Genomic DNA, 25,183 nt, shown 5'->3' on the forward strand with positions numbered 1-25,183 from the left:
TACACTGTGATACACACAAGCACACGGGAGTGGCAACTGTGTTGCGCTTGCTTGGTGCAGCGGCGGCCATTCATGTGTTGTCCGAGCCATGAGAACGATGGGTGTTGGGGATCAGTGGAGCTTTTGCAGCATTTCTCAGAGCTCATTGCTGCATGGGTCTCAGTCGAACTGTTGCTGCATGGGTCTCAGCAGAGCTGTTGCTGCATGGGTCTCAGTAGAGCTGTTGCTGCATGGGTCTCATTTCACCCTATCTGTGGCAACCTTAAGCATCAATTGGACCTGAGCTGGAAGAAAACTGTTAGAAAGTCATTTGCGTGAATAATATCCAATATTCAGCACGATACAACATACGACACTGTATAGATGGGGGGGTTGGAGGGGGGAAGGGAAGAGGGGGGACGTAAACGGCAGTAAGGAGGGTTTTATTCCCTAGCAACGGAAGTGGGGGTGAGTGATGGCTGTCAATCAACCCTAAGGGCTCCTCCCAAACGTTCTTGAGAAACATCATTAAATGCTGTGATGGAGCTGGGGAACAGCATTCTAGCATGGCGTGGAGGTCCTTGCAGTATATCATGTGTTGAGAAGAACATGGAACTCTAGGTGTGTGTGTGTGTGTGTGGTGTAGAAAAACAGTCTCTCTGTATGTGTGTACAGTACATTCATTCAGGGAGGAGATAATTCTGGAGAAATGTGAGTGTGGGTGTTTGTGTAGGAAATATAAGAAGTAACAGCAGTGTTGCCCTCTGACGATCAGTCAGTCGGGACGGGTTCTATTTGAGTCTGTGCTTTGGATAAATATACATTAACACACTAAATCCCTCCCTAAGTCACTTTACTTTTACTTTGCTTTACATAGAGAGGCTCCTCCTGAGAAATATCTTGCTTGATATAGAGACTCTGAAGTATATTACTACCTCAATTCATAATAAACACATCTCATACTAAACTCAGTGATATGTCAAAACTGTATTTTCTTCTCTCATCCTTCTTAAGGTATGACCATGGAGGAGAGTGCAGGATTAAACCAGGACTGAGAAAATGTGAGTGGTTTTACTTTACATGGAAGCATTCATTTGTGTGTGTGTGCGTGCGTGCGTGCGTGCATGCGGACTCTGTGTAGGCCAGGCAAGTTCATCCACACAAAACTCTGTCATCCATTTCTTTATGGACCTTGCTTTGTGCACTGGTGCACAGTCATGTTGGAACAGGAATGGGCATTAACCAAGAGATTTTGGATAATTTGTGGGATGGCCACTTCCCGTTCCAACATGACTGTGCACCAGTGCACAAGGCAAGGTCCATAAAGACATTGATTTCAGAGTAGATGAACTTGACTGGCCTGCACAGAGTGCTGAGCTTAACCTGGGAGAACACCTTTGGGATGAATTAGAGCGGATCCTGAGAGCCAGTATCCTCGTCCAACATCAGTGTATGACCCTGCAAATGCACTTCTGGTAGAATGGCCAAAAAATCCCATAAACACACTCCTAAACCTTATGGAAAGCCTTTCCAGAAAAGTTGAAGCATTTATAGCTGCAAAGGGTCGACAAACGCATGGATTAAAGTTTTCCGTCATATGACGGATTTCCGTCAACCGGAGGCGCTAGAGGTCAATCATGAGATTGATGCAGATCCGGGGAGAAAATATTTGTGGGGGGGGGGGGGGGAATGCGGCGCGACCTCCCTTGCAAGCTGCAGTGATGGTTACACCTCTTGTTGAACCCTGTTTTGTGATAGGCCTGTGTTTTAGCCTATGTTAAAATCTTCGTTGTGCGCAAAATAAATAAATAAATAAATGCGGTCGTGCAACTGCGTTGATGAACATTAGGCTATATACTACTAGGCTACTACTATTAGGCTGCTGCTGCTACTACTAATAATAATCATCATCATCATCATGATACAATAATAAACGAGAGAAAGGCCAATTGAAACAGATGAAAGAACAGTCTTGATTTATAGCCTACTTTGGAGCCGCATGCTTAACATAGCCTATTAGGCTTTTGTAGGTTAAACAAGCGTTGCAGAAGTTCAGGAAAGCTGTCGTTTTTTCGGTTTAATTAGTCTATGATTTGGGCTAATTATTCTTCATTAAAGTAAAATGAAAATAAACAGTAGTTTCGCCAGTTGTAATAGTAAGCTATAGAATAGCTTCAGGACAGACATCCACGCACTAGCTGCGCGAAGTTCTGCGTTGTTTGCGATGACTTCTTGTCCGCACTTGCTAGTTCCCCGATCTCATCAAATTAGACTACTTAGAGGTCGGCAGTGTTGGGGAGCTTAAAGATGAATTGTCAAAAAGAACATGGCTATAGCCTACTTTCGGTCATTATTAATATTAATAGAGTCGGGTGCGCCCGAAACGCAGAGACAGACAACGGAAAAGTGTATGTCTGCGCCACGCCACTATTAGGCTATCCTACTGTTTAGTTTAACTGCTAATTTCTCTAAAAATAATTATAATAAGCCAACAAGGTTAATTTATACAATTCAAAAGGATCCAGTAGCTTAGGCTATGTCTATACAGTTGGCCTAATTTGTCTTCTTCAAAGAGAAAGTCGTAGGTCCGTTTCCAATAAACGAAACTTTTATATTAGGAGTCCTATGACTGACGCGTGTTCTTATAAAAACGTATTGTCTTCCAGTTAATATTCTTGGATGTTTATTGTAACAAACAGCACAGTTCTCATACAATTGACACGACCAACACGGTCAGAAATACCGTGGAACTCCTAACATTTCTGCCGTGCATCACGTTCTCCAACAACTAAAACGTCTTAAAGCGACATGCACCTTTAATTAAACAACATGTCACCTAATCACACTAAGTAAAGTTACACCAAATTATATCCTGACATCAGCAAACATCAGAATTCTTTAGCATATTACATTTCAAATCAATTATTCCAAATCTTCAATAACAGAGGCCTATCTGACGGTTAACCTATGGCTGTGAGTTTTAATTGTTTTCATGCATGTCTGGTGAGGATTGAGGAATGTTTTGGAGACATACGTGCATTTTAGGCATAATGCTGGCCCTAATCTCTGATTGAAAATGCACAGAATTTATGCATTTACATAACAGTATTTAATACATTTTCTCAGGGGTGACAGTGACTCCCCCCAACCCCCTATTTTTTTTTTGGGGGGGGGGGGGGGCAACGGGCTATGGCCGGCCCTCGGAGCACTCTTAATAAGCAACAGTGTGCAGTATTGAATAGCTAGGCCTACTTTAAAATGTGTTACTTGTAAACGGAGGGTACAATTAGTCTGTATGGCCCTATTTTATGTAGGTCTGCGCTAAGGCCCTTTGATTTGCCTCACTTGCGTGAGTCAATTTTTTATTTTTTTTTTGGACAAAAAAATTTCAGTCAGATGAGTTTTTTTCACTTTAATCCATGCAAACGTCACATTAAACCCTATGGATTAAGAATGGGATGTCACTTAATTCATTAGGGAGGTCAAGGCAAGTGACCCAATACTTTTGGCAGTATAGTGTGTGTGTGTGTGTGTGTGTGTGTGTGTGTGTGTGTGTGTGTGTGTGTGTGTGTGTGTGTGTGTGTGTGTGTCCACAGGAGAGGAGTGTGTGTGTGTGTGTGTGTGTGTGTGTGTGTGTGTGTGTGTGTCCACAGGAGAGGAGAGCCACACACTCCCGTTTACACACTCCTATACAGTATGTGTGTGTGTGTGTGTGTGTGTGTGTGTGTGTGTGTGTGTCCGTCCGTCCACAGGAGAGGATAGCCACACACTCCTGTTTACACACTCCTATATGTGTGTGTGTGTGTGTGTGTGTGTGTGTGTGTGTGTGTGTGTGTGTGTGTGTGTCCACAGGAGAGGAGAGCCACACTCTCCAGTTTACACACTCTCGTGTGTGTGTGTGTGTGTGTGTGTGTGTGTGTGTGTGTGTGTGTGTGTTTGCGTGTGTATCCACAGGAGAGGAGAGCCACACAGTCCAGTTTACACACTCCTTTGTATGTGTGTGTGTGTGTGTGTGTGTGTTTGTGTTTGTGTATGTGTTTGTGTCATAGACTATATATATTCTATATATACAGTCTATGGTTTGTGTGTGTGTTCACAGGAGAGCAGAGCCACACTCTTCTGTTTACACACTCCTATGTGTGTGTGTGTGTGTGTGTGTGTTCTGTCTGTATGTGGTGTGAGTGAGTGAGTGAGTGAGTGAGTGAGTGAGTGAGTGAGTGAGTGAGTGGTCGTGTGTGTTGAGTGGGGTGTGTGTGTGTGTGTGTGTGTCTGTTTTGTCAGTGTTGTGAGTGGTGTGTGTGTGTGTGTGTGTGTGTGTGTGTGTGTGTTAGGAAGATGTGGCCTGGCAACAAGCTCGAACCAAGTCTAGGGAAATTAGATGTGCTGCCCAGACCAACATCCCTAACCTAAGTGTGTGCAATAATGTGGCAGTCAGTGTGTACGAGCTAATAGTGTATGAAATGCAAGAGGACACCAGCTTACCTCCACGTCCTGGACCAGCCTGCGCACTGTCTCCTCTAGGCGACCAGCCCACGCATTACTCCTACTTCCCAGACTGTTCATGAGAGTGGGGAAAACCCCAACACAAAGACGAAACAACGAAAAATGGGCCCAAACGCAAAATACATCCAAAAGGGAAAGGGAAATCCACAACAGGGCCAGTCTGGAAAACCATGAGGTGCTGGTAGGCCCCAAGCAGGCCTGTCCTCATGTCAAACCAAGATTCCACCATTACAGTTTTTCTCGATTGTTAACACACATGCCTCATATTCTCTGAACTCTACACACAAATCCAAAACAACACACACAATGGGCAAAACTCCACAATTCTCCTGCAAAATGACACTTTACCTTCAAAACAATGTAATTTCTCCTCAAAATGCTCTTTTGTGCTCAAGAGACACACACAAACCATCATTTATCAAGACATTTACAAGGACCAGTTGAACACTGTTGGGCTCAGTGTAAAACACTGCGATGAATTGAAAACACTTCTTCTCCATTCATTATAATGACTTGGGCCTTCTTTTGTTCAGTGTTACACTACAAACAGTACTACAAACAGTAGATAAGCTGATACAGTAATTTGATATGCTTACCCTATCAATATTTTGAAATATCTCATTGTTTTCTATTATTTTTCTTTGTATTTCCCATAATCTTATGCCGTTTTTTCTAGGCTTTTCAATGCTCATGATTTCAGTTTCCTGTTCAGGAGACAGAAGCCCTTGTGTTGGTAATCTTTCGGCTGCCAAACAAATAGTAAAATACTGTAAACTGTGTAGGAATACAAAGTAGGATTACTTTTCCCAAATACTTGAAACATACAGTACTTTATTTTTACAGTCCTACAGAACAGCCCACAGGCAATACTGTACTACTGTGCTCATTGAGCTGTATTGTACTGTCCGGTACTGTACTGTATTGATACGCGGCACTGCAATGTTCTAGTGGCTCGGATCTCATCAGAGATTACGGTCCTTGGCCTCCCCATCCTCCTCCTCTTACTCTCACTCCTCTGGCTCTGCCTCTGCCTGTAGTACTACTGTAATACTAAAGCTCTGATTGCTAATTGTAAGACTGTGTGACAGGAGTTTGCCCATCTGATGAGTCAGTGTGCATGGTAGGGCAGTTAGCTTTAGAATTTGAATGGCAGTGTGTTCTTTGTGAAAACAAGAGATTTTCTTCATGAAAATTGTGTCTAATGCACAGAATTGTGTGTAGTGTTTTGAAAACAGTGTGTTATAGAACTGCAATTTGAGTGTAAAGCAGAAATTGTGCTTATAGTTCAGCATAATCGGTTCAGGAGGTTGGTGCATGAGCTACATATTATGGGAATTGTGTCTCAAGTACCAGAAATTGTGTGTAAACAATTGAGAAAAACTGTAAAGCCGCTTCATGGCTTTTGTAGCTAGCTTACAGCTACCAGGTCAAAGAAGCAAGCTGGTGCCCCCTTGTGGATGAGATGTGTCTGTGAAAGTGTGCTGTCTAACTGAGTGCAAATCACAGGCAGCACATCACATCGTAACAGTGTGTGTGTGTGTGTGTGTGTGTGTGTGTGTGTGTGTGTGTGTGTGTGTGTGTGTGTGTGTGTGTGTGTGTGTGTGTGTGTGTGTGTGTGTGTGTGTGTGTGTGTGTGTGTGTGTGTGTGTGTGTGTGTGTATGTGTGTGTGTGCACGTTTGTGTGTGGGGAGTGTGTGTGTGCTTGCATGTGGGTGTGTTTGTGCATGTGTGCGTGTACGTGTTTATGTGTGTGTGCATGCAGGTGCATGCGTGCGTGCTTATGCCTGCCTGTCTACTGTTTGTGTATGTGGGTGTCTGTGTGTTTATGCATGTGCCTGTGTATGTGCATGAATGTGAGTGTGTGCGTATCAGTGTGTTCAGTATGTATGTATGTATGTATGTGTGTGTCTGTGCTTGTCTGTCTGTCTGTCTGTCTGTCTGTGTGTGTGTGTGTGTGTGTGTGTGTGTGTGTGTGTGTGTGTGTGTGTGTGTGTGTGTGTGTGTGTCTGTGTGTGTCCACAGGAGAGGAAAGCCTCACATTCCTGTTTACACACTCGTGTGTGTGTGTGTGTGTGTGTGTGTGTGTGTGTGTGTGTGTGTGTGTGTGTGTGTGTGTGTTGTACATGTCCTTTCCTACCCCTTGTTCTGATGATCTTATCCTGTCCCCTCTCCTCTTGTGTGCAGATGCCTGTGAGCTCACACTGGACCCAAACACAGCACACAGAGAACTCTCTCTCTCTGAGGGGAACAGAAAGGTGACATGGGTGTATCCGCAGCAGCAGTCGTATCCTGACCACCCAGAGAGATTTGACTCCAGGGCTCAGGTGCTGTGTAGAGAGGGTCTGGCTGGACACCATCCAGAGAGATGTGACAGTCTGGGTCAGAGTCTAGTCAGCACGGGTCAGTCTGGACGCTACTACTGGGAGGCTGAGTGGCGTAATGGTGAGATAGCAGTGGCCTATAAAAGCATGGAGAGGAAAGGGAGGGGGAACAGCAGCAGGTTTGGAGGTAATGCCAAGTCCTGGAGACTGGAGTGCTCTGGTAACAGTTACTCTGCCTGGCACAATAATAAGCAGACTGCCATACCTGCCCCCTCCTCCAGCTCCAGCAGAGTAGGAGTGTACCTGGACTGGCCAGCAGGCACTCTGTCCTTCTACAGCGTCTCCTCTAACACACTCACCCACCTGCACACGTTCCACTCCACATTCACTGAGCCCCTCTATCCTGGGTTTTGGACTCTCTCCTCAGTGTCCCTGTGCCAGATCACATGACCTCCTAATCCTGCAGCAGAGGAGAGCCACGCACCTGTTTACACACTCCTGTGTGTGTGTGTGTGTGTGTGTGTGTGTGTGTGTGTGTGCTTTGTGTGTGTGTGTGTGTGTGTGTGTGTGTGTGTGTGTGTGTGTGTGTGTGCTTTGTGTTTGTGTGTGTTTCCACAGGAGAGGAGCGCCACACACACTACTATGTGTGTATGTGTGTCCCTTCTATTGCCTCATCTGTGTCTTTTTGTGTGTGTGTGTTTAGTATGTCTCTTTCTCTCTCGCTCTCTCTCACTCCTTCTGTGTGTGTGTATGTGTGTTGCTGGCTTCCTCTGTGCTGCATCATTCTTCTGTTGCTGCAGATTAATAAGATTATAAAATGAACATACAGTGAGAGTGGACATGTTTTCTCAGGGCTGGGAGTGTTAATCCACCGTTATTTTACATCTATATTCTGATATGCTTGAGAGTGAGTCTTCATAGCTTGAAGGTGATTCCTTTTATTTGAATAATAAGTTAAATATGTCATTGGTGAATTGGTTAAAATGGCTTAAAGGGAACAGAATGTAAGTCATAGGAAAATGAAATACAAATAAATAAAGTCATGAGATAAAAATGGTGTGTGTGTGTATTTCTCTGTGTGTGTGTGTGTGTGTGTGTGTGTGTGTGTGTGTGTGTGTGTGTGTGTGTGTGTGTGTGTGTGTGTTCCTACCCTTCCTTCTGTGTTATCAAAAGTATCCAAACTAGACCAAATGCATCAGATATCAGATGTTGTGTTGAATTTCTTATGATGTTAACTTGAATGACTTCATAACCTGGTACAGGTGTCCACTGCCTTTTGAGATACAACTGTGAAATCAATACTGTACTCATTCCTTCAGCTCAACACATTTCCTGTACAATATACAGCATCCACTGGTAGCAGGTGTTAGATAAACTAAGTCCAGATAACAGACTGACCATCCTCAGTACTCATGTCTCATGTAAAGGACGAGGCTGGTTAACTCATTCCCAGGGAAAGGTCCTATAGGGAATGAGGAAACGTCATCATCTTGCTGGTCAGTTGTTCTTCATTGGGTCGTCTCATCCAGCTTCTGAGACACAGCAGAGGAGAGAGAGAGAACAGTGGGGTGAGGGGTCAGACAACTCTGACGGTGTCCACTCCTGCTTCCTCGGTCCTGCTTGGACTGGACATCAGGGAAGGTGATGCTTTGGTCCTCACTGACTGCTGTTGAGACCATTGGGTAAAGTATTATTTAAAACCTGTGTGTGTGTGTGTGTGTGTGTGTTTGTCTGTGTGTGTGTTTGTGAGTGTGAGAATGTTTGCTCCTCTTTCCTCTCCTCTTGTGTGCAGAAGCTTGTGAGTTCAGAAATCACAGTTGATCATGTGTGATATGACAGGACTATATGCCTTCAAATGTATCCATTGCTATCCATGTGAAAGCATCTATTTCATTGTTCAGCCAGTGATCCTAAAGCATCATTTCCGATCTGTAGACCTACTGACTGTAAACCGCGTCTGTAACACGTATTGCTTTGTGGTTTCCTTTGGGTCAGACGCCGCTTGAGAAGGCGAGCGTGCCGAGACAGCGCTCTCACCAGAGTCCCGTGGTGAGTGTGGAGCGCTCAGCCTTGGTGGCTCTCCTGCAGCACATGCTGGAGAAGGAGAAGGAGCATGTGGAGGAGATGGAGAGGCTGAAGGGCTATCGTGTGTGTGTGTGTGTGTGTGTGTGTGTGTGTGTGTGTGTGTGTGTGTGTGTGTGTCCAGAGCTGAGGATGAGGGCTCAGCTGCAGAGTAGAGTAGGCAGCTGCACCAGTCCATGAGCTCAACACTAATAAGCTTCATGAACAAGTGACATTAAACAGGGCTATCGTGTGTGTGTGTCCAGATCTCTAATTTAAGAGTCCTAATGCCCATGGGCATATATTGTATTGCCTCTCACTGAGTGGTATCTAATGACTTTAGCAACCTTTATATCAGCTGTGTCTATTCCATGAGAGTGATGCCAACATAATAACATTCCTGAATCCAATCAGCTGGAGAAAACAGATGTGGATGAGGCTGGTGTGTGCTGTGTCCTTTATGTTTCTCTGGTCTCTGTGTCCATCTGAGCTTTCAGCAGGTAAGTGCACACCTGCCACCACTGCCCTCAGCACCTGCCCAAGAGAGCAGAGCGGCTGGTCAACACACTCCCGCTGGCCTCTCAGCTCAAGGCAAGAGCGGAGCTACGGAGGGGCAAGTGGAATCTGATGAAGACGCATCCACAGCCCGACTCAGGCGCCGCGTGAAGAAAGCTGTGGCGTCGCCCCTTGCCACCTCTGGGCCAAGGGCAGGGGAAGATGGAGCAGCGTCCTCAAACCTCATCCCTCCCCAAGCCTCCTCGTCCACTGTGTTGCACCAGGAAACACTTTGCCGGAGCGCTCCAGGCAGTAGGACGTCCACCCAACTCTTTGGCACTGATGCAGAGTCCTGCAAACAGGAGCAGTGTGTTGTGGCGCCATGCTCCTCCAACAGCAGCTTGGACTACTTCCTGTACTCATTCACACAGGCACGCCAACCTGAACGTGGGATCCGTTCAACACAATGTGTTCAGGAGGCAACTGAGCATGTGGTTCAGAGAGAGGAGTTTAGTGTGTTAGCAGAGAAACAGTGGAGAAGGAGATGACCGGTCTAGGGCACAAGAGGGCTCAAACAGAGGCTTCTCCTCGCCACCATCACCATCGGCTTACTGTTAAGGGATTCAGCCTGGATGTTTTGTTCCAAATAAAACATAGAATTTCAACAGTCAGCAGTGCATGCTTCTTTGTATGTTTCATAATGATTCCAGTCATCAGAGTTGAGTGTTTTAGCGATTGTGAAAAGCTGTAATGAATGCATCCATGAGGAACTGAGAAGTGTGAATAATGTGGAGTGTTTTCTCATTTCATGTGTGAGGAGGAGGAGCTCATGATGAGCTTCTACACGCAATACTACACGAACATGGACGCCTGCGTAGAGATGCAGCAGAGGCCATTTTAGGGGGAGATGGAACAGAAGCCATTTCAAATGCACACATGAATGATGTAGCCGTGCAGGACTTGTGCAGGACACTGTAGGCTGAAGGAAAACACATGGTGTTGAAAAGGCAGCGGCTGAGGCCTGGGTTAATCAGCACAAGCCCCTTCAGAAGCCTGTTCTCAAGTGCTGCAATAGCAATACATACATACAGTAGCACCTTATCATTGCATCACATGGCCAGTCCATACCAGACATTTGGAATCACTTCACAAATGTTTACCTTTTTTTTTCTTTGAGTGACTTATAGGGCCCTATCATGCGCAACCTTTAATTACTATTCTCTGCGAGCGCATCCTTCATTTGTCCAGCGCAAATGTACCTTCTCTAAATGGGAGATGATATTGCGCCCTAACGGGCGTGTCAGTGAAGAGAAGAGGTGTGGTCCGGCGCAAAGCTCGCCAGTCGCTAATATATGGATGAAGAAAGTAAGTGCGCCACTGACCAGGAAAAACCTAGTCGGAAATCACTCGCGCATAGCTGAAAGGCTATTATATGAGCGCATGAGGCTTGGGGATATGGAAGAGTGCACAGTGCGCACTTCTTTCATCAGCAGGAGCGCGCGCAGCCCGAATATAATTAAATAATATTTGTCCGTTTCTCGGTTTTAGGTTCTTGTATTGGTCAGCAAAAAGTAGCATACATAGCATAACAACATCCACATGCAATAATACAACAATAACGTCTAACAGTGACCTGCTCATTTAGACAACATTACACAGCCCTATGGCTAAGTTACCTTCAGTTAGTTTTGTTCTAGCATACCTTTAACGTCTGGCATTAAACAGCTGTAGTGTTCTGGCAACTGTCTACCTTGTTATTGCTCATCTGGAATAACTTCTCTAGCTGCCTTCATCCTCCATCCTTTCTGTTTTGTGTGTTAAAGAACTTGCGATATCCATGATGAGTAGGCTATTGAGTTAGTGAATTAGCTTCACATTGTGTGCTGATAGCGGAGTAAAAGAAAACAACACGTAGCCTAGTTGCGCGCCTGCGTGCGTAATCTCTCCTGTTCAGCTAATGGGATGCTGTGCATATTGGGTGGGTACGGCATGGCATGCCAATTTGGTGTGAATACACACACACACACACACACAAGGGAAATGTAATAATGATAATGATCAATAGTGAGAACTAGCTTCTGACTACTGCTGCGGCTGCTGCGTTCATTCTGAAATAATCTATTTAAGTCATAGGCCCCGAGAGACCGTAAGCAAGTGCCTAAAACCCCCCTTAGCTGTTCTAAAATCAGTGTAGCCTGAACTATGGACTAGAGTGACTTATTGCTTTTCTAAAACGGTAACTATACGTCGATGTATTCATAGAGAATCATTCTTCCGCCAATAAATATTTCTTCCATAGGAATGGTTGCCATGCAACATCGACACGCAGCCACTTTAACTTTTGTGCAAGTTGTGGTAGTGCATTAACGAAATGCGGTCAAGGTGTATGTTTGTGTTGGATTTTATAACAGCATCGAACGCGATTCAGCCCATCATCATCAAGGACCGGAACTATCCGTGTTAGAAAATAATATTCACACATCATGTACATTATTTTCACAATTTCCCAGCATAAAAGTTGGGAAGGCTTAGGAAGCCTTCCCAAGCCTCCATTACGCGCCGCCCATGCCTCACGCACGAGCAAGTCGGTCTCATCTGGAGTAGACGCCCAGGTAACTCCGCCATGATAATACCAACAGACCATTGAACAATGCGCCAGGCTTTTAAAGGGAATGAGAGTGTGAAATCTAATTGGTTTATAGCATGCTACGCCCAAAAGACACCCACGACTAATTAACTAAATTAAGACAACCCCTTTTCACTTTGCGCTGAGCGCAATGTTCACTTTTCAAGCTGTCATTATAGCCTTTTGCGCTAGGACCGCCCCCAAAGAAGCTAGCGCGAGTGACTTGCGACAATGCCCAGTTGATCCTGATAATAGAGCCCATAGTGTGTGTATGTGTGTTTGTTGTGTCATAGTTGTATAAGCTGCAGAAGGCCTACAATTTCACTTGGAATGAAGTACTGTATCTACTGTATCTAGTATGTTGTTGGTGCATACATTTTCTATGCAGTACATCACTTCACACATATAAATGTGTTCTATTGCACAATAATGTGTTTTACAGCATGGTTATGTGTTTAGAGTTCTGTCCAGCTGATGGCTGGTCTGGCGACCCCCTCCCAAGTTGTGTTTAGAGTTCTGTCCAGCTGATGGCTGCTCTGGCGACCCCCTCCCAAGTTGTGTTGAGAGTTCTGTCCAGCTGATGGCTGGTCTGGCGACATCCTCCCAAGTTGTGTTTAGAGTTCTGTCCAGCTGATGGCTGGTCTGGCGACCCCCTCCCAAGTTGTCCACGGGCCCTGCTGCCCCTGTGCTCCAGCCCTCACTCTGAGCTCCTCCTGCTCAATCCTGGTGACCTCTGCAACAACAAGGTCCTTCCTCTCCTTCCTGCTTGCCTTGGACCATAGGATGGGTGGGGCGCTCCATCCGAGGCCTGGCCGCCCTGTCTGGAGTGGACGGTGGCCAGCACGTGTTGATGCTGCAGTCTCCCCATCAGCTTCTGCACCTCCTCCTTGCACCTCCTCCACCTCCTTCCAGTCCCAACTCTGGCGTTTGCATCAGCCACTGCCCTGTGGGAGGAGTCCCTTAGCTCCATCCCCAGCCTTGCCTTCTCCTGCCTGTAGCCCAGGGTGATGGAGTTCAGGGGGAGCTGGAGTGAGCTCCATCCATACAGGCCAGCAGCTGAGAAGCAGCGCGGTAGGCCCAGCCATCTGATGAAGGATGAAGGAGTTGGCTTTTGCCTCCGTCTCCATCTAGGCCTGTCGCACCTCCAGCGGTGCCTGTGGTGGACTGTGCACGGCAGGGGCGTCCTCTTCCCTGAGGCCTAAACTGCCCATTGCCCATGGACTTCATATTGAGCATTTTAGGACTGTTTCAAGAGCATCAAGCTATCACTGCCTGTTGGACTTTTCAAGATCATTATGCGCTATACTGGCTTTCTAGTCACCATTGATCATGGACTTCATTCATAGTTGATATGTTTGTTTATGTCTCTGTGTGTGTGATGTGTGTTTTATGTAGCCTACTACACTCATTACATACTGTAACGGGTACAGGGTGTGTGTGCTTTATGTAGCCTACCACACTCCACACTCATTACGTAATGGGTAGAGGGTGTGTGTGTGTGTGTGTGTGTGTGTGTCCTACCAGTGGTTTTGCTTTCTCAGCTTCCTCAGAGAGCTGTTTGGTGGATGTGCTCAGTGTGTCTCCACGTAGTCCCAGGTCCTTGAGCAGGCGTGATGTTGATCTGCCCACAAAGCCTCTGGCTCCCACCTCCACCGGCTACAGCCTCACACTCACTCCATCCACTTTATCTGCACTCCGCCACCAGGTCTGCATACTTGGCCTTCTTTCTCTCGTAGGCAGCTTCCAGTCCCTCCTCCCATGGCACTGTCAGCTCCATCAGTATTGCTGCCTTCACAGCTGCAGACCACAGCAGCACGTCTGGTCTTAAGGTGCTGCTGCATATCTCCTGTGGGAACTGGAGCTGCCTACCCAGGTCTACTTCCATCTTCCACACCGCCCCTGGTGTTAGTAGCTTGGCGGGTGGTCTCTTGCTGGTCTGCATTGCGGGTTCCCCCTGCCTGAGGAAGTGGATCCTGCGTGGGCTCTCTGATGGACTCTGCTTGTTTGCCTCCTGCCCACTTTTCTCCAGCACCTCTGCCAGCTTCCTCAGCACTTGGTGGTGTGTCCATCTGAGCCGACCCTGTCAGTGCTGTTCTGCAGCCCCACAGAACATGCTGGAGTGAGTGAGGCATTGTTGGCCTGCAAAGGTCACAGGGTTGCTCTGCTCCAAGCCATTGGTGGAGGTGTTGAGGGCTCGGGAGGGTGTCGTGTGTTGCCCTGATGAGGAAACTGAGCCGAGCCTGTGGCAGCTTCCAGAACTCTGCCCAGCTGATCGCTCGGCTCACCACACCCTCCCAAGTTGTCCAGCGCCCCTGCTGCCCCAGACCTCACTCTGAGCTCCATGTCACAATGCAGAGCTGCACCAAGTACACAACTCCTTTACTGAAGTGAAATAGAGATACACCTTCACTAATATTACTCCAATACAAGTACACAACTCCTTTACTGAAGTGAAATAGAGATACACCTTCACTAATATTACTACAATACAAGTACACAACTCCTTTACTGAAGTGAAATAGAGATGCACCTTCACTAATATTACTCCAATACAAGTACACAACTCCTTTAATGAAGTGAAATAGAGATGCACCTTCACTAACATTACTCCAATACAAGTACACAACTCCTTTACTGAAGTGAAATAGAGATGCACCTTCACTAATATTACTCCAATACAAGTACACAACTCCTTTACTGAGGTGAAATAGAGATACACCTTCACTAATATTACTCCAATACAAGTGCACAACTCCTTTACTGAAGTGAAATAGAGATACACCTTCACTAATATTACTACAATACAAGTACACAACTCCTTTACTGAAGTGAAATAGAGATACACCTTCACTAACATTGCTGCAAGTGGAAGTTGCAAAGGCAGAGTTTTACTGTAAGTTGAAGTACAGAAGTACTTGCTTTTAAGAATATAAACCAAGTCGTGTTGATGACCACGTACTACTGTTGATCACTACAAGTACAATGTCTTGTAGATGACAAAATAGGCTCTACTGTTGATCACAGCACAGACCAGATGAAGAGTTTTTGATAAAAATGTTTTTGGCAAGTTTTGCAGGTTTTTTTGTGATGAAAAATGTACAAAAGAAATAGAAAAAATAGAAAAATACTTTAGAATTTGTCCTGTAAAGAACACACGCACACACACACACACCATAAATCCCAGACAAAGACTTTCAGAACAGAGCAATTATTTTTGCCCTATAGGTTACATGTTTAGTTGGAACCATCATGAAAGGTTTGGAGACTTATGGAGATCACATTTTAAAGTCTGTTGGATAAGAGCAGGTCTGAAGTGGATGGTAATTTACTGTAGTCAGACATGAAATATACATATATTTGGACCAGGGGCGCCGCCAGAAATTCTGGGCCCCATGAAAGATTTCGATTTAGGGCCCCCCCCTCCCCCTCAAAAAAAAAAAGTATAATTATTAATAAAGTAATATATATACAGAACATGTATTTGATACCATGCTAAAGTTGCCTAAAAAGAGGAATATAAAATCATCATTTGACAATTGATCTTAATGCCTTAATTTAAAAAAGGAGTAAAAATCAATCATTAGCCTGTTTGATGCTCATTGAGCTCAATGCAAATCAAACAGGCTAATAGGCCTACTGGAAAAAGCACCATGTCAATCTATAGCTATGGTGAAGGGTATGTGATGATGTGGGGCTATTTTAATTCCAATGGCCAAGGGAACTTTATCATGGATGCATACAGTAATATCCTAGATCCATTAAATAGCTGGCCTTTAAAAATAAAAACATATAAAAAATCCTCCTGCTCCTATGGGAATTTAACATAGGGGTCAAATACTTCCTTCCCCCTAGCATTTATGGAAGAACATTTATTTATTTACATTCTTCAATCACAAAGAAAATTGGTGTCCTTAGCGGTTTGATTTTTACTCATTTTTTTTTATTAAGGCATTAAGATCAATTGTCAAATGATGATTTTATATTCCTCTTTTTAGGCAACTTTAGCATGGTAGCCTATCAAATACATGTTCTCCCAATTGTATATATATTATATATATAATTATTATTTTTATTAATAAAAAAAATGCACAACTGTCTGAATCACACTGAATAGACTGTTGCCTTAAAATGAAAATACCATGGTACATATTATGGAATATATCGATTTTCTTTTATGAGCAAATATTGTTAGGCCAATGCAGTTCTTTCAAGCCAAATGTTCATGTGTTGAGAGAACTTGCATGCATCACTTTATATGGATTTATAACATTGTGTATGCACATTGGGGATACTTCAGAGCTCTCATCATCAGGGTGTCAATCATGTATTTCAATAGGGAGGGAAAGTGAAAACCAGCGCCCCAAGTGGTTGCGTTCCTATCGAAGAGCAGCTCCAATGTTAAGTCCCATAGACCGACTTTTCAAAAAAATACTACGCAGCTATACCAGCGATCTTATCCACCAAAAATATTTTTCAGTCGGCATACTGTAATAATCTACTAACTGTGAAAATATCAGACTCTATTTCGCCTTATTTAAAAAAAACGTAATTGCTCGTTTCATTTCATAAATGGACTACAACTTCAAGTGACGTGACACCCTTCGACGACGTTACTCACCTAGCATGGTTTGTTTATTAGCCTGTTAGCTAGTTGGTTAGTTAGTAGACAATCACACTTACTGCCAGCTCTTGTGTGAGTAGGAGCACAACACAAGTTATCCCAACATAAAGGTAATTACCACGCGGTTTACATCGCTCTCTGTTATTACAAAAATATGATAAGCAAGTTAAGCAAATTGCCGTTTTGATCAGTTGGAGATGGAGCGCCCAAACTGGTGACGTCAAATGCTACTGTAGCTAGCTACTGTAGTTCGTTATCACCATGTTACAAACAAACTCAAAACAATTAAACTGATCCTAAAAAATAAAGTATGACCACTAGAAGCAATAGAGCTGACCTACATGGATAGCATATTGAAGGCATTTAACTAACTTCCGATCGTGGGCCGAGATATATTTTTTCTAAAAGAAAATCCCATCCTCTCCCGCTAGCCTCCAGGAACGCAACCACCAGGTGGCGATGAGATTACTTTCCCTCCCTATTGTTGTCTTTATTGACTTACTGTATGTGATCAAATGTTTGCCTTGATGAGTAACTAGGCTAGTTAATTATTGTATTGTATTGCTCACCTCCTCCTTCAATTGGGATTTGGGTTGATATGAGGGCTGGGGTCCTATTCCTGAGGATGAATCTGTAGTGTGTATGTTGAGGGCACCTCATTAGTTAAGAAACCAGTTCTTAGCACCAGCAGTCGTGTAGGCTATAATATTTTATCTTGCATAGCCTAGTACAATAGCCTAGTTTATTGCTCAAGTTCATCCAGTTACAGACTACTGTAAATTACACTTAGCCTACAGACCTTCTACATTACATTCATCTGTTCTCCTCTGGCAATGAACGTGGAGTGTTTAAATAAAATAACACTGCACTTCTTAGCCTAGGCTAGGCTACTGAAAATTGTTGTTTTGATATAGGTTTAGACTAAACGAAATCATCTCTTTTATCAGCTAGCAAGCTAGTGTGTTGTGTCATGGCATCCAGTGTCAGTGAATTACCTTTCTTTTGGAAAAACCGAGTGACCTTTTTTCTCCCTCTTAGCTCTCTGCTTCTGCTTGCGTTTGTGATATCCAGACTTCATAATTTACTTGGCAACTTCTAAAATGCACGCACCTATGCAGAGTGCGAATTGGGTGGTAGGATAGCCTGCTGCTCATAGTTGAAATTACATGGGGGTGGGGGGTAAAAACGTTAATAAATGCCGGTTGTAATGACTTGATGACATGATTTTCAACGAGCTAGACGTCTGCTAGCAAGATATATTTACCCAGCAGCAGCAAAACGAATTTAGCCTACTGGAGGAATTTACCTAGCGTTTTGTCACTCAATGTTGACACTGCTGAAATCGTCTTCTATCTCCGTCCGTTCTAGCCATAGCGCCACGGTGGTTGAAAATGGTACAGTCCACAATAGGGGTGTTTGAAATCGCTTTAGATTATGTTCCTACAGTGAAAATAGTAGTTGACTTGTAAAACCATATATAATTTCCTTATTTAAACATATCAAATGAAACATTTATTCAAAAATCCTACACATGACAATACTATTCAATTATTATTGATAGCCTTCAAAGGGCCCCCTGTCAGTGCTGGGCCCTTAGAATCGTCCTAACTTTTCCCCCCCTGGCGGCGCCCCTGATTTGGACACTGACAGTTACGGTAAACTAGCCTGATTACCATCGACTTTCAAAGGCTCTGCGAGATTTTAGTCTGACCAACAGCCTGTGCTAACACGGTTTCTTGTCAGCGCTGGTTGACCCGCCTCCTTTAAGTGCCTCGATTTGCTACTGGTAGATGTCAGAAAGCGGATTGCCGAGTTTAAACCAATAACAACACTCTTTCCTCTGCCTTGAACATGCCTCTACCCAGAGCCGTTGGAGCTGCTCAAAGTTGATTGGTTCTCGACCAAAGGGGGCAGTTCCGCATATTTCGGGAACTCAGAAATCCTTCTCAATGAGCAGTTGACCAGACCAGCAGCAAAAGCCTGAAGGCGTTGCGTCACTGGGAGGGCGTGCCAGGCTAACGGTAAACTTAAAGGAAGATCATGAGGAATTGCAGTAGCACTTTATGACCACAAGAGTGTAGTGTTGACCATTTTATAAGCATAGTTCTGATCGCGGTATATAGGCTATTATGTGTGCAATAATTATCACACTATTCCAATACAACCTACTGTATACAAACCAACACATGGTTTTCAACTTCAACACAAATTTAAGCAAGTCAAGGACATTTACAGAAAATGAAAATACATCTAAAGCTGACAACCCTCGACAGGAGGGGACATGAAACTAGCTGTCAGAGCTACGTGACTGCATGCACAGAGTATGTGACATTATGCACACAATGAAAGTCAGTCATAGAGCCACAGACAATTTCAATAGTGGACACCCACAATCAGATCCAAGGTGAGAATCCAGTTTCTGTATCCATTTACAAGGTAGACAATGTGTGTGTGTGTGTGTGTGTGTGTGTGTGTGTGGTTGTGTGTGTGTGTGTGTGTGTGTGTGTGTGTGTGTGTGTGTGTGTGTGTGTGTACGTGCGTGCATGCGTGCGCATGTGCATGATGTGTGCTTGTGCGTGAGTGAGTGTGTGTGTCTAACTTACAGCCACGTGACTAGTACAGTATGTGAACCTCAACCTACAGTAGGCTATGCATAAATATACTAAGCTACAGGTTGCACAAATAGGCTACAGGTTGATAACACAGACAATGCTACTACCAAAACAATATCGCTCAACTCCTGTCCAAAAATCACAATGAGTTTTATTTCAATCGACCAACTCCTCTGGTTCAAGGACTAATGAACAGACCGAGACGTAGCGTTTGCCCACGTGATGAACGCGGAACAAGTTTAAAATCGAAAGTAAATCTCAAGGGACCGCTGTGTGTTCGGGCAAGAACATTTCGGACGTTTTGTGAAGGTAAGTAGATAAAGTGAGTTAAATGTACAGTAAAGTTGTGATCGATTACAGAGAATGTCCATTATGTCGGTTTCCTGGAGATAACTTAGAGGGACACCTGTCGCAGACATCATGGATAGATTTGTTCGTTAACTAGGCTCAGGTCTACGTTTCATAACGACGTTGCGACTTCAGTCAAATTGGCCTAAATTAGGCCTAGTCAGTCAAATGGATCAACCGAAACGTAGCCTAGATGCTAGATGTAAATAACGTATGTATCTTTAATCAAGCAATTAGGCCTAGACAGATAGGCGAGGTAGAAACGGCCTACCGAACAACGATGCGAATCAGCCATAAAGAATGCTGTAGGTAGACTATCCTACTTTATTGACATGTAGGCCATACAGTAGGCCTATAGGCCTAGCTTCTTGTTACCCTATGTCTGAAATAAGGCATCACGACATTTTGGAATGAGCATCAGAGAAATATTTGAATGAACTTTTCCTTGTTTTATTCTAAGCCTCAAAAGTAGGCCGACTGGCTCTCCCTGCTGATAAAAAATTCACTGCCTTTTATCGAAGTTGTCCATTCAAAAGCACAGCCTTCATGTCATTGTAGCCCATTAGCCTACTGCCAGTATTATGTAGCAGTGTTATAACCTATTCGTCACTTCTATAGAATATTGTTTAATAATGTTTATGTTATGCATTGTGTAAAACATCATTGGTACTTATAATTGGTAGGCCTATAGCTAAATTTAGCTATAATTGGTATAGCTAAATGTAGCTTCTATTCTGGAGGGAAAGGCTGAAGCATTGATTCACAACCCTGTGACTGTAGTTGTAGTAGAGTGATAGGGTTACCAGGGTATTTTATTTAAAGATGTTGAGTGACATTATGACAACTCATGTATTTCTTTAATTTAACATAATTTACACACTTTGCCAGACTCGTAAGACATGTATTGATGTATTGGTAACATGGTTGCATACATTCAGCAAAAAATACATATGGGGAAAAATGCCTTTATTGCCTGAACTGGATAAATCATAACTTATAGCTTAATATAAATAAATATTCAAAAGAAAATGTTAAAATAAAGCCTTTTTTATGACGTCTATCTGCCTAAATTGTCCAAAATGTCCATTCCTGGAATGTCCCTTAGAGCATTAAAGTTTAACAACAGACACAGTCAGAGCAACACACCTTTCAGCAAACTGGCAAAGAAATAATAGTAGCCTGCTTAGCACCGGCTCGAAGGTTATTAATTATTGTGATAGTATAAGTAGTGGTGGGAATGGTTTCATGTGTAAGTGTTCATATTAATTTCCGTTAGGCTATAGGAGGCCAAGGCTACTTCCTCTGCCAGTGGTTCCCTGGTCTCTGTCAACATGTCTGTTATTGTCGGTGCAGAAATGGACCCACAGATCTGATTGGTCCACATAGCTGCTAAAAGTAAGTGTTTTCTGAGGAACCTCTCATCAGAAACATTTGTTTTCATCTCTCTTTTTAGAGAAGATTACTCACCTTTCTCTCTACCTCTCTGTTTATTTCTCATTGATTGATTAGTATGGATTTCCCTCAAGAGGGAGAGGATGCTGTTGGTGGAAATCAGACAGGCAGTGCAGCATGTGCCGTGTCCAGCCACGTGTCCATGAAGAATGAGGAGCCCGTCACTGATGGGCATCAGGGGGTCAGCACAGGAAGAGTGCTGTCTTATCCAAGGTGAGTTGTTTCCAAAACCCAAGACATCAAGGGCCCTATCTTACACCTGACTCATTGGGGTACCAGATGCATCACAAATGTCTTTGCTAGTTTGTGGCCAACATAGTTATCATCCCGCCAGGTGTGCACACCCTTAATGAACCCTGCACACACAGGTGTGTGTGTCGATAAAAAGCACAAGGTGTGTTGAGGGCGCATGATGACAAATTTCTATTTTGAAGCCACTGCAAACACCACCAGCCAAGAAAAACGTGGTCTCCAGTGATGGATACAATATTACACATTTTGCCCATTTTATACGGTATTACACATTTAAAGAGCGCACTGTCAAGAAGTCCAGTGAACTGCCTACAGTAGTGGGGAGACCCTAGCAGCACAATGCAAACAGTGCTGATGTGCTTGGATGTCCTTAGGGTTAGTGTGTCAGTAGTGCACTGTAAGCAAGTGCAATTCCCAAAACCCCAAGCAATAGATTTTAGACCTGCTGTAGGTCATAGAACTTTTCTAGAATAAGCACTAGACCTCATGACGAGTAGATCATAATGGTGATATTTTATCACCTTTTCTAGAATACTGTAAGCACCTAGTGACCAGTAGCTCAGTGCAACAGTGCTGATACTTTATCACTTTTCATCAGCCTGCTGCTATTTCATGATCCCACACAGGCCATGTGGAGCCCACTGCAGCCTGCCGCCGGTGTTGGAAAAGTGAAACGCTTTGTGTTGGTGGGCATTTGATAAGGGATTTCATGGGTAAAGGGCACCTGCAGGAATTAATGTTATGATACACAGACTACAGTATGCAGTCATCTAGCATCTATGAAAAGGCTATGGTACTGTAGCATCCCCCGCCGTTTATCCAATAGTAGGTCTGCGTATTGGTTAGCTAAAAGGATATGTAGTAATTTCACGCCAGACAAAATTAGCCTACTTTAACATGGGGGAACTTTACGCAGCCATAAACATGATAAAAGTTACCTTACAGTGTGCTTTAACGGTATCGTGTGAGAATTTCTTCCATCTAGTGGTTAGGTGTTATATTGCAACCAACCTCCCTAACGCGTCCTCTTCATTGTATAAAACAACTGAAAATGTTACACAGTGGACCTTTAATTATAAAGGTGTAGTTGTAGCCTAGGCTGGTGTTAGTTGTTGTGGTTATGGCAACAGTTGTAACCATGAAATAAATTCATAACATTATGTGACTTGAATATACAGTATGCTCATATTGCACATTTGTTAAACGAATAGTTAGACTGGGTATACCCAGCCCGATCTGCCAGCGATTGGATTTCGCCCTGCAGCTCAGGCTGGAAACCTGCACATTTAGCTTTCCTACTTTCTGTCCATGTTTCCTTGAACGAATCACAAACTAGCTTATCCACCAGGCGCACCTGAATCGTTGGTCTGATTGGTTGAAGGACTATCCCAATGTGTACAGAGTCATTTGATCTATTACCATTGATCATGCTTCTTGTGCACTAGAGATACAGTGCAGACTATGTGGGATTATGTGTGTGTGCACTGTGCATGCGTGTGTGGGAGAGAGTTTGCTGACTTTTAAAAATATATATTATTTACCTGATAACTATTGTCAACATGTGTACATTTCCTTTTTGTGTAACCAGACCACAGACATACAGACCAGTGTCTCCAGTGCCCAGCTGTGTGTCCATGAAGAGTGACTGGTCAATGGGGGATCGTCCCACTTTCAGTAGTGGACCACCACAGTCTGATCCAAAGTGAGATTTCAGCTTTTGTACTTGTGTGTATGGAGGGATTGGATGGCTGCAAGGTGTGTGTGTGTGTGCGTGTGCGTGTGCGTCTGCGTCTGCGTGTGCGTCTGCGTCTGCGTATGCGTCTGCGTCTGCGTATGCGTCTGCGTGTGTGTGTGCGTGTGTGAAGGAAAACAGACATGCTAACCTTAATAACAGTAATGAAACTGTGTTGGATCTACTGTATGTATGGGTTTTGTCTCCTTATATATCCAGACCACAGACATACAGACCAGTGTCTCCAGTACCCAGCTGTGTGTCCATGAAGAGTGACTGGTCAATGGGGGATCGTCCCACTTTCAGTAATGGACCACCACAGTCTGATCCAAAGTGAGATTTCAGCTTTTGTACTTGTGTACAAGAATAGACATGTGTGTATGGAGGGATTGGATGGCTGCAAGGTGTGTGTGTGTGTGTGTGTGTGTGTGTGTGTGTGTGTGTGTGTGTGTGTGTGTGTGTGTGTGTGTGTGTGTGTGTGTGTGTGTGTGTGTGTGTGTGTGTGTGTGTGTGTGTGTGTCTGTGTCTGTGTCTGTGTCTGTGTGTGTTTGTGTCTGTGTGAAGGAAAACAGACATGCTAACCTTAATAACTGTAATGAAACTGTGTTGGATCAATGTATGGGTTTTGTCTCCAACCAGACCACAGACATACAGACCAGTGTCTCCAGTGCCCAGCTGTGTGTCCATGAAGAGTGACTGGTCAATGGGGGATCGTCCCACTTTCAGCAGTGGACCACCACAGTCTGATCCAAAGTGAGATTTCAGTTTTTGTACTTGTGTACAAGGATAGACTTCTGTGTATATGGAGGAGTTTGATGGCTGTAGGATTACAGGAATAGAGCTGTACCATGTCATAGGCTTACAAATCAGTGTTACTTTTAACAACTGTGAAATTCTGCACTTTTTATTCATAGTAAAAGTGTCAACGTGCAAGCATAGTATCAAGAATACAGTAGCCCTACGATGACAAATCACCATAACAACACATTTTTACTAGGGCTGGGACTCGATTAAAAAAAATAATCTAATTAATTAGAGGCTTTGTAATTAATTAATCGAAATTAATCACATTTTAATTGTATATAAATATATGACCTGAGAACAGTGAGAAGTATTTTTTTTTCACATGGATTTTTAGTATAGCCTACTATTGGATAATGACTGAATACATAGGCCTAAGCTTAAGCAACAAAAATATTGTTTATTAATAAGTCCAACAGACCAGTGCAATTTTTGCCATAAAGTGTAGCAATACCATATTTAGAAATAGTACATTTTCAGAAATTCATGTAGCCTATAGATAGGTAGACCTTCTGTAAACTATCCTGTTAATTGTGTCACCTGTTACCTTGAGTTGAGTTCATGAAATTGTTGTGTCCCTTTAAGGGGAACTGGGGGGCGGAGTTTACGTGTGTGCGTGTGTGCTTGTATGCGGTTCTGAGTGTGAAGTTTCTTTTAGGTCTATGAAAGTTGGACATGGAATTAGGTGCGGTGGATTACTGTTATAAGCGTGAGTTGTGGCTGTAACAGCAACTCGGTTGCTATTTGTTTAATAAATAAAGCTCAGAGGTTTCCCTCAAGTGTCTGGAGTATCACAATACTTTGTCCACGCTAGCAGCTAGCTGCTTTATGTTTTGCACTGAGGTGATACCTGCGGTGATACGTCCTTGTTGCATAGGTTGCACACAACCATGCTCTTATCTACGCTTCCATCCGTTCGTTTTTTGTAACAACATTTCCCATCCACGGGGCCAACCAATGCGGTCACATCAGCTTCTTTGTTCATGTTCACTGTGCCACTGTGGTTTGTTTTGTCTGGTCTGAACCGAACTCATGCGCGTTACTTGGTGCTCCAGTATAATCGGTCCGTCTGAAACTCATCCAGTGAGAAACGTTCCGCGGTGCAAAAATAAATAGGCATACGATTAAAATGCGTAAATTTTTTTAACGCATTAATGTTTGTGTAATTAATTAATCGTAATTAACGCGCTAAAGTCCCGGCCCTCATTTTTACACCACTCAATGTAGCCAGATCTGAACTAGGTAGCTGGCTAGTTAGCATAGATAGTATATAGCATGGTTAGCAAAGTTCACAACTGGCTGATAAGCCAACAGTCAGTAAATTTGATTCATGCTTCAAAGTACTGTATACTGTAGCATCATTGGAAAATTGCTGAAAGA

At 43.8% G+C, this 25,183-nt stretch overlaps 2 protein-coding genes across 2 annotated transcripts in view; both read left to right on the top strand.

Moving 5' to 3' along the window:
• LOC134088560 (NACHT, LRR and PYD domains-containing protein 12-like) overlaps window positions 1-25,183 on the top strand; it is a 58,839-nt gene that overhangs the window by 14,259 nt on the left and 19,397 nt on the right. The window lies entirely within an intron of this gene.
• Window positions 925-7,794, top strand: LOC134088710 (stonustoxin subunit beta-like). The gene is made up of 2 exons (XM_062542810.1): window positions 925-1,040; window positions 6,667-7,794. Exons 1-2 carry the CDS (start codon window positions 956-958, stop codon window positions 7,251-7,253), a joined length of 672 nt encoding a protein of 223 aa, XP_062398794.1. The 5' UTR covers window positions 925-955; the 3' UTR covers window positions 7,254-7,794.

Source organism: Sardina pilchardus, chromosome 1, assembly GCF_963854185.1.
Source record: "Sardina pilchardus chromosome 1, fSarPil1.1, whole genome shotgun sequence".
Taxonomy (NCBI): Eukaryota; Metazoa; Chordata; class Actinopteri; order Clupeiformes; family Clupeidae; genus Sardina; species Sardina pilchardus.

Excerpts from the sequence above, each read along its gene's own strand:
- LOC134088710 (XM_062542810.1), top strand. The coding sequence starts at position 956 with ATGTCAAAACTGTATTTTCTTCTCTCATCCTTCTTAAGGTATGACCAT. Across the intron at positions 1,041-6,666 it reads TAAACCAGGACTGAGAAAAT|ATGCCTGTGAGCTCACACTG; the intron begins GTGAGTGGTTTT and ends TCTTGTGTGCAG.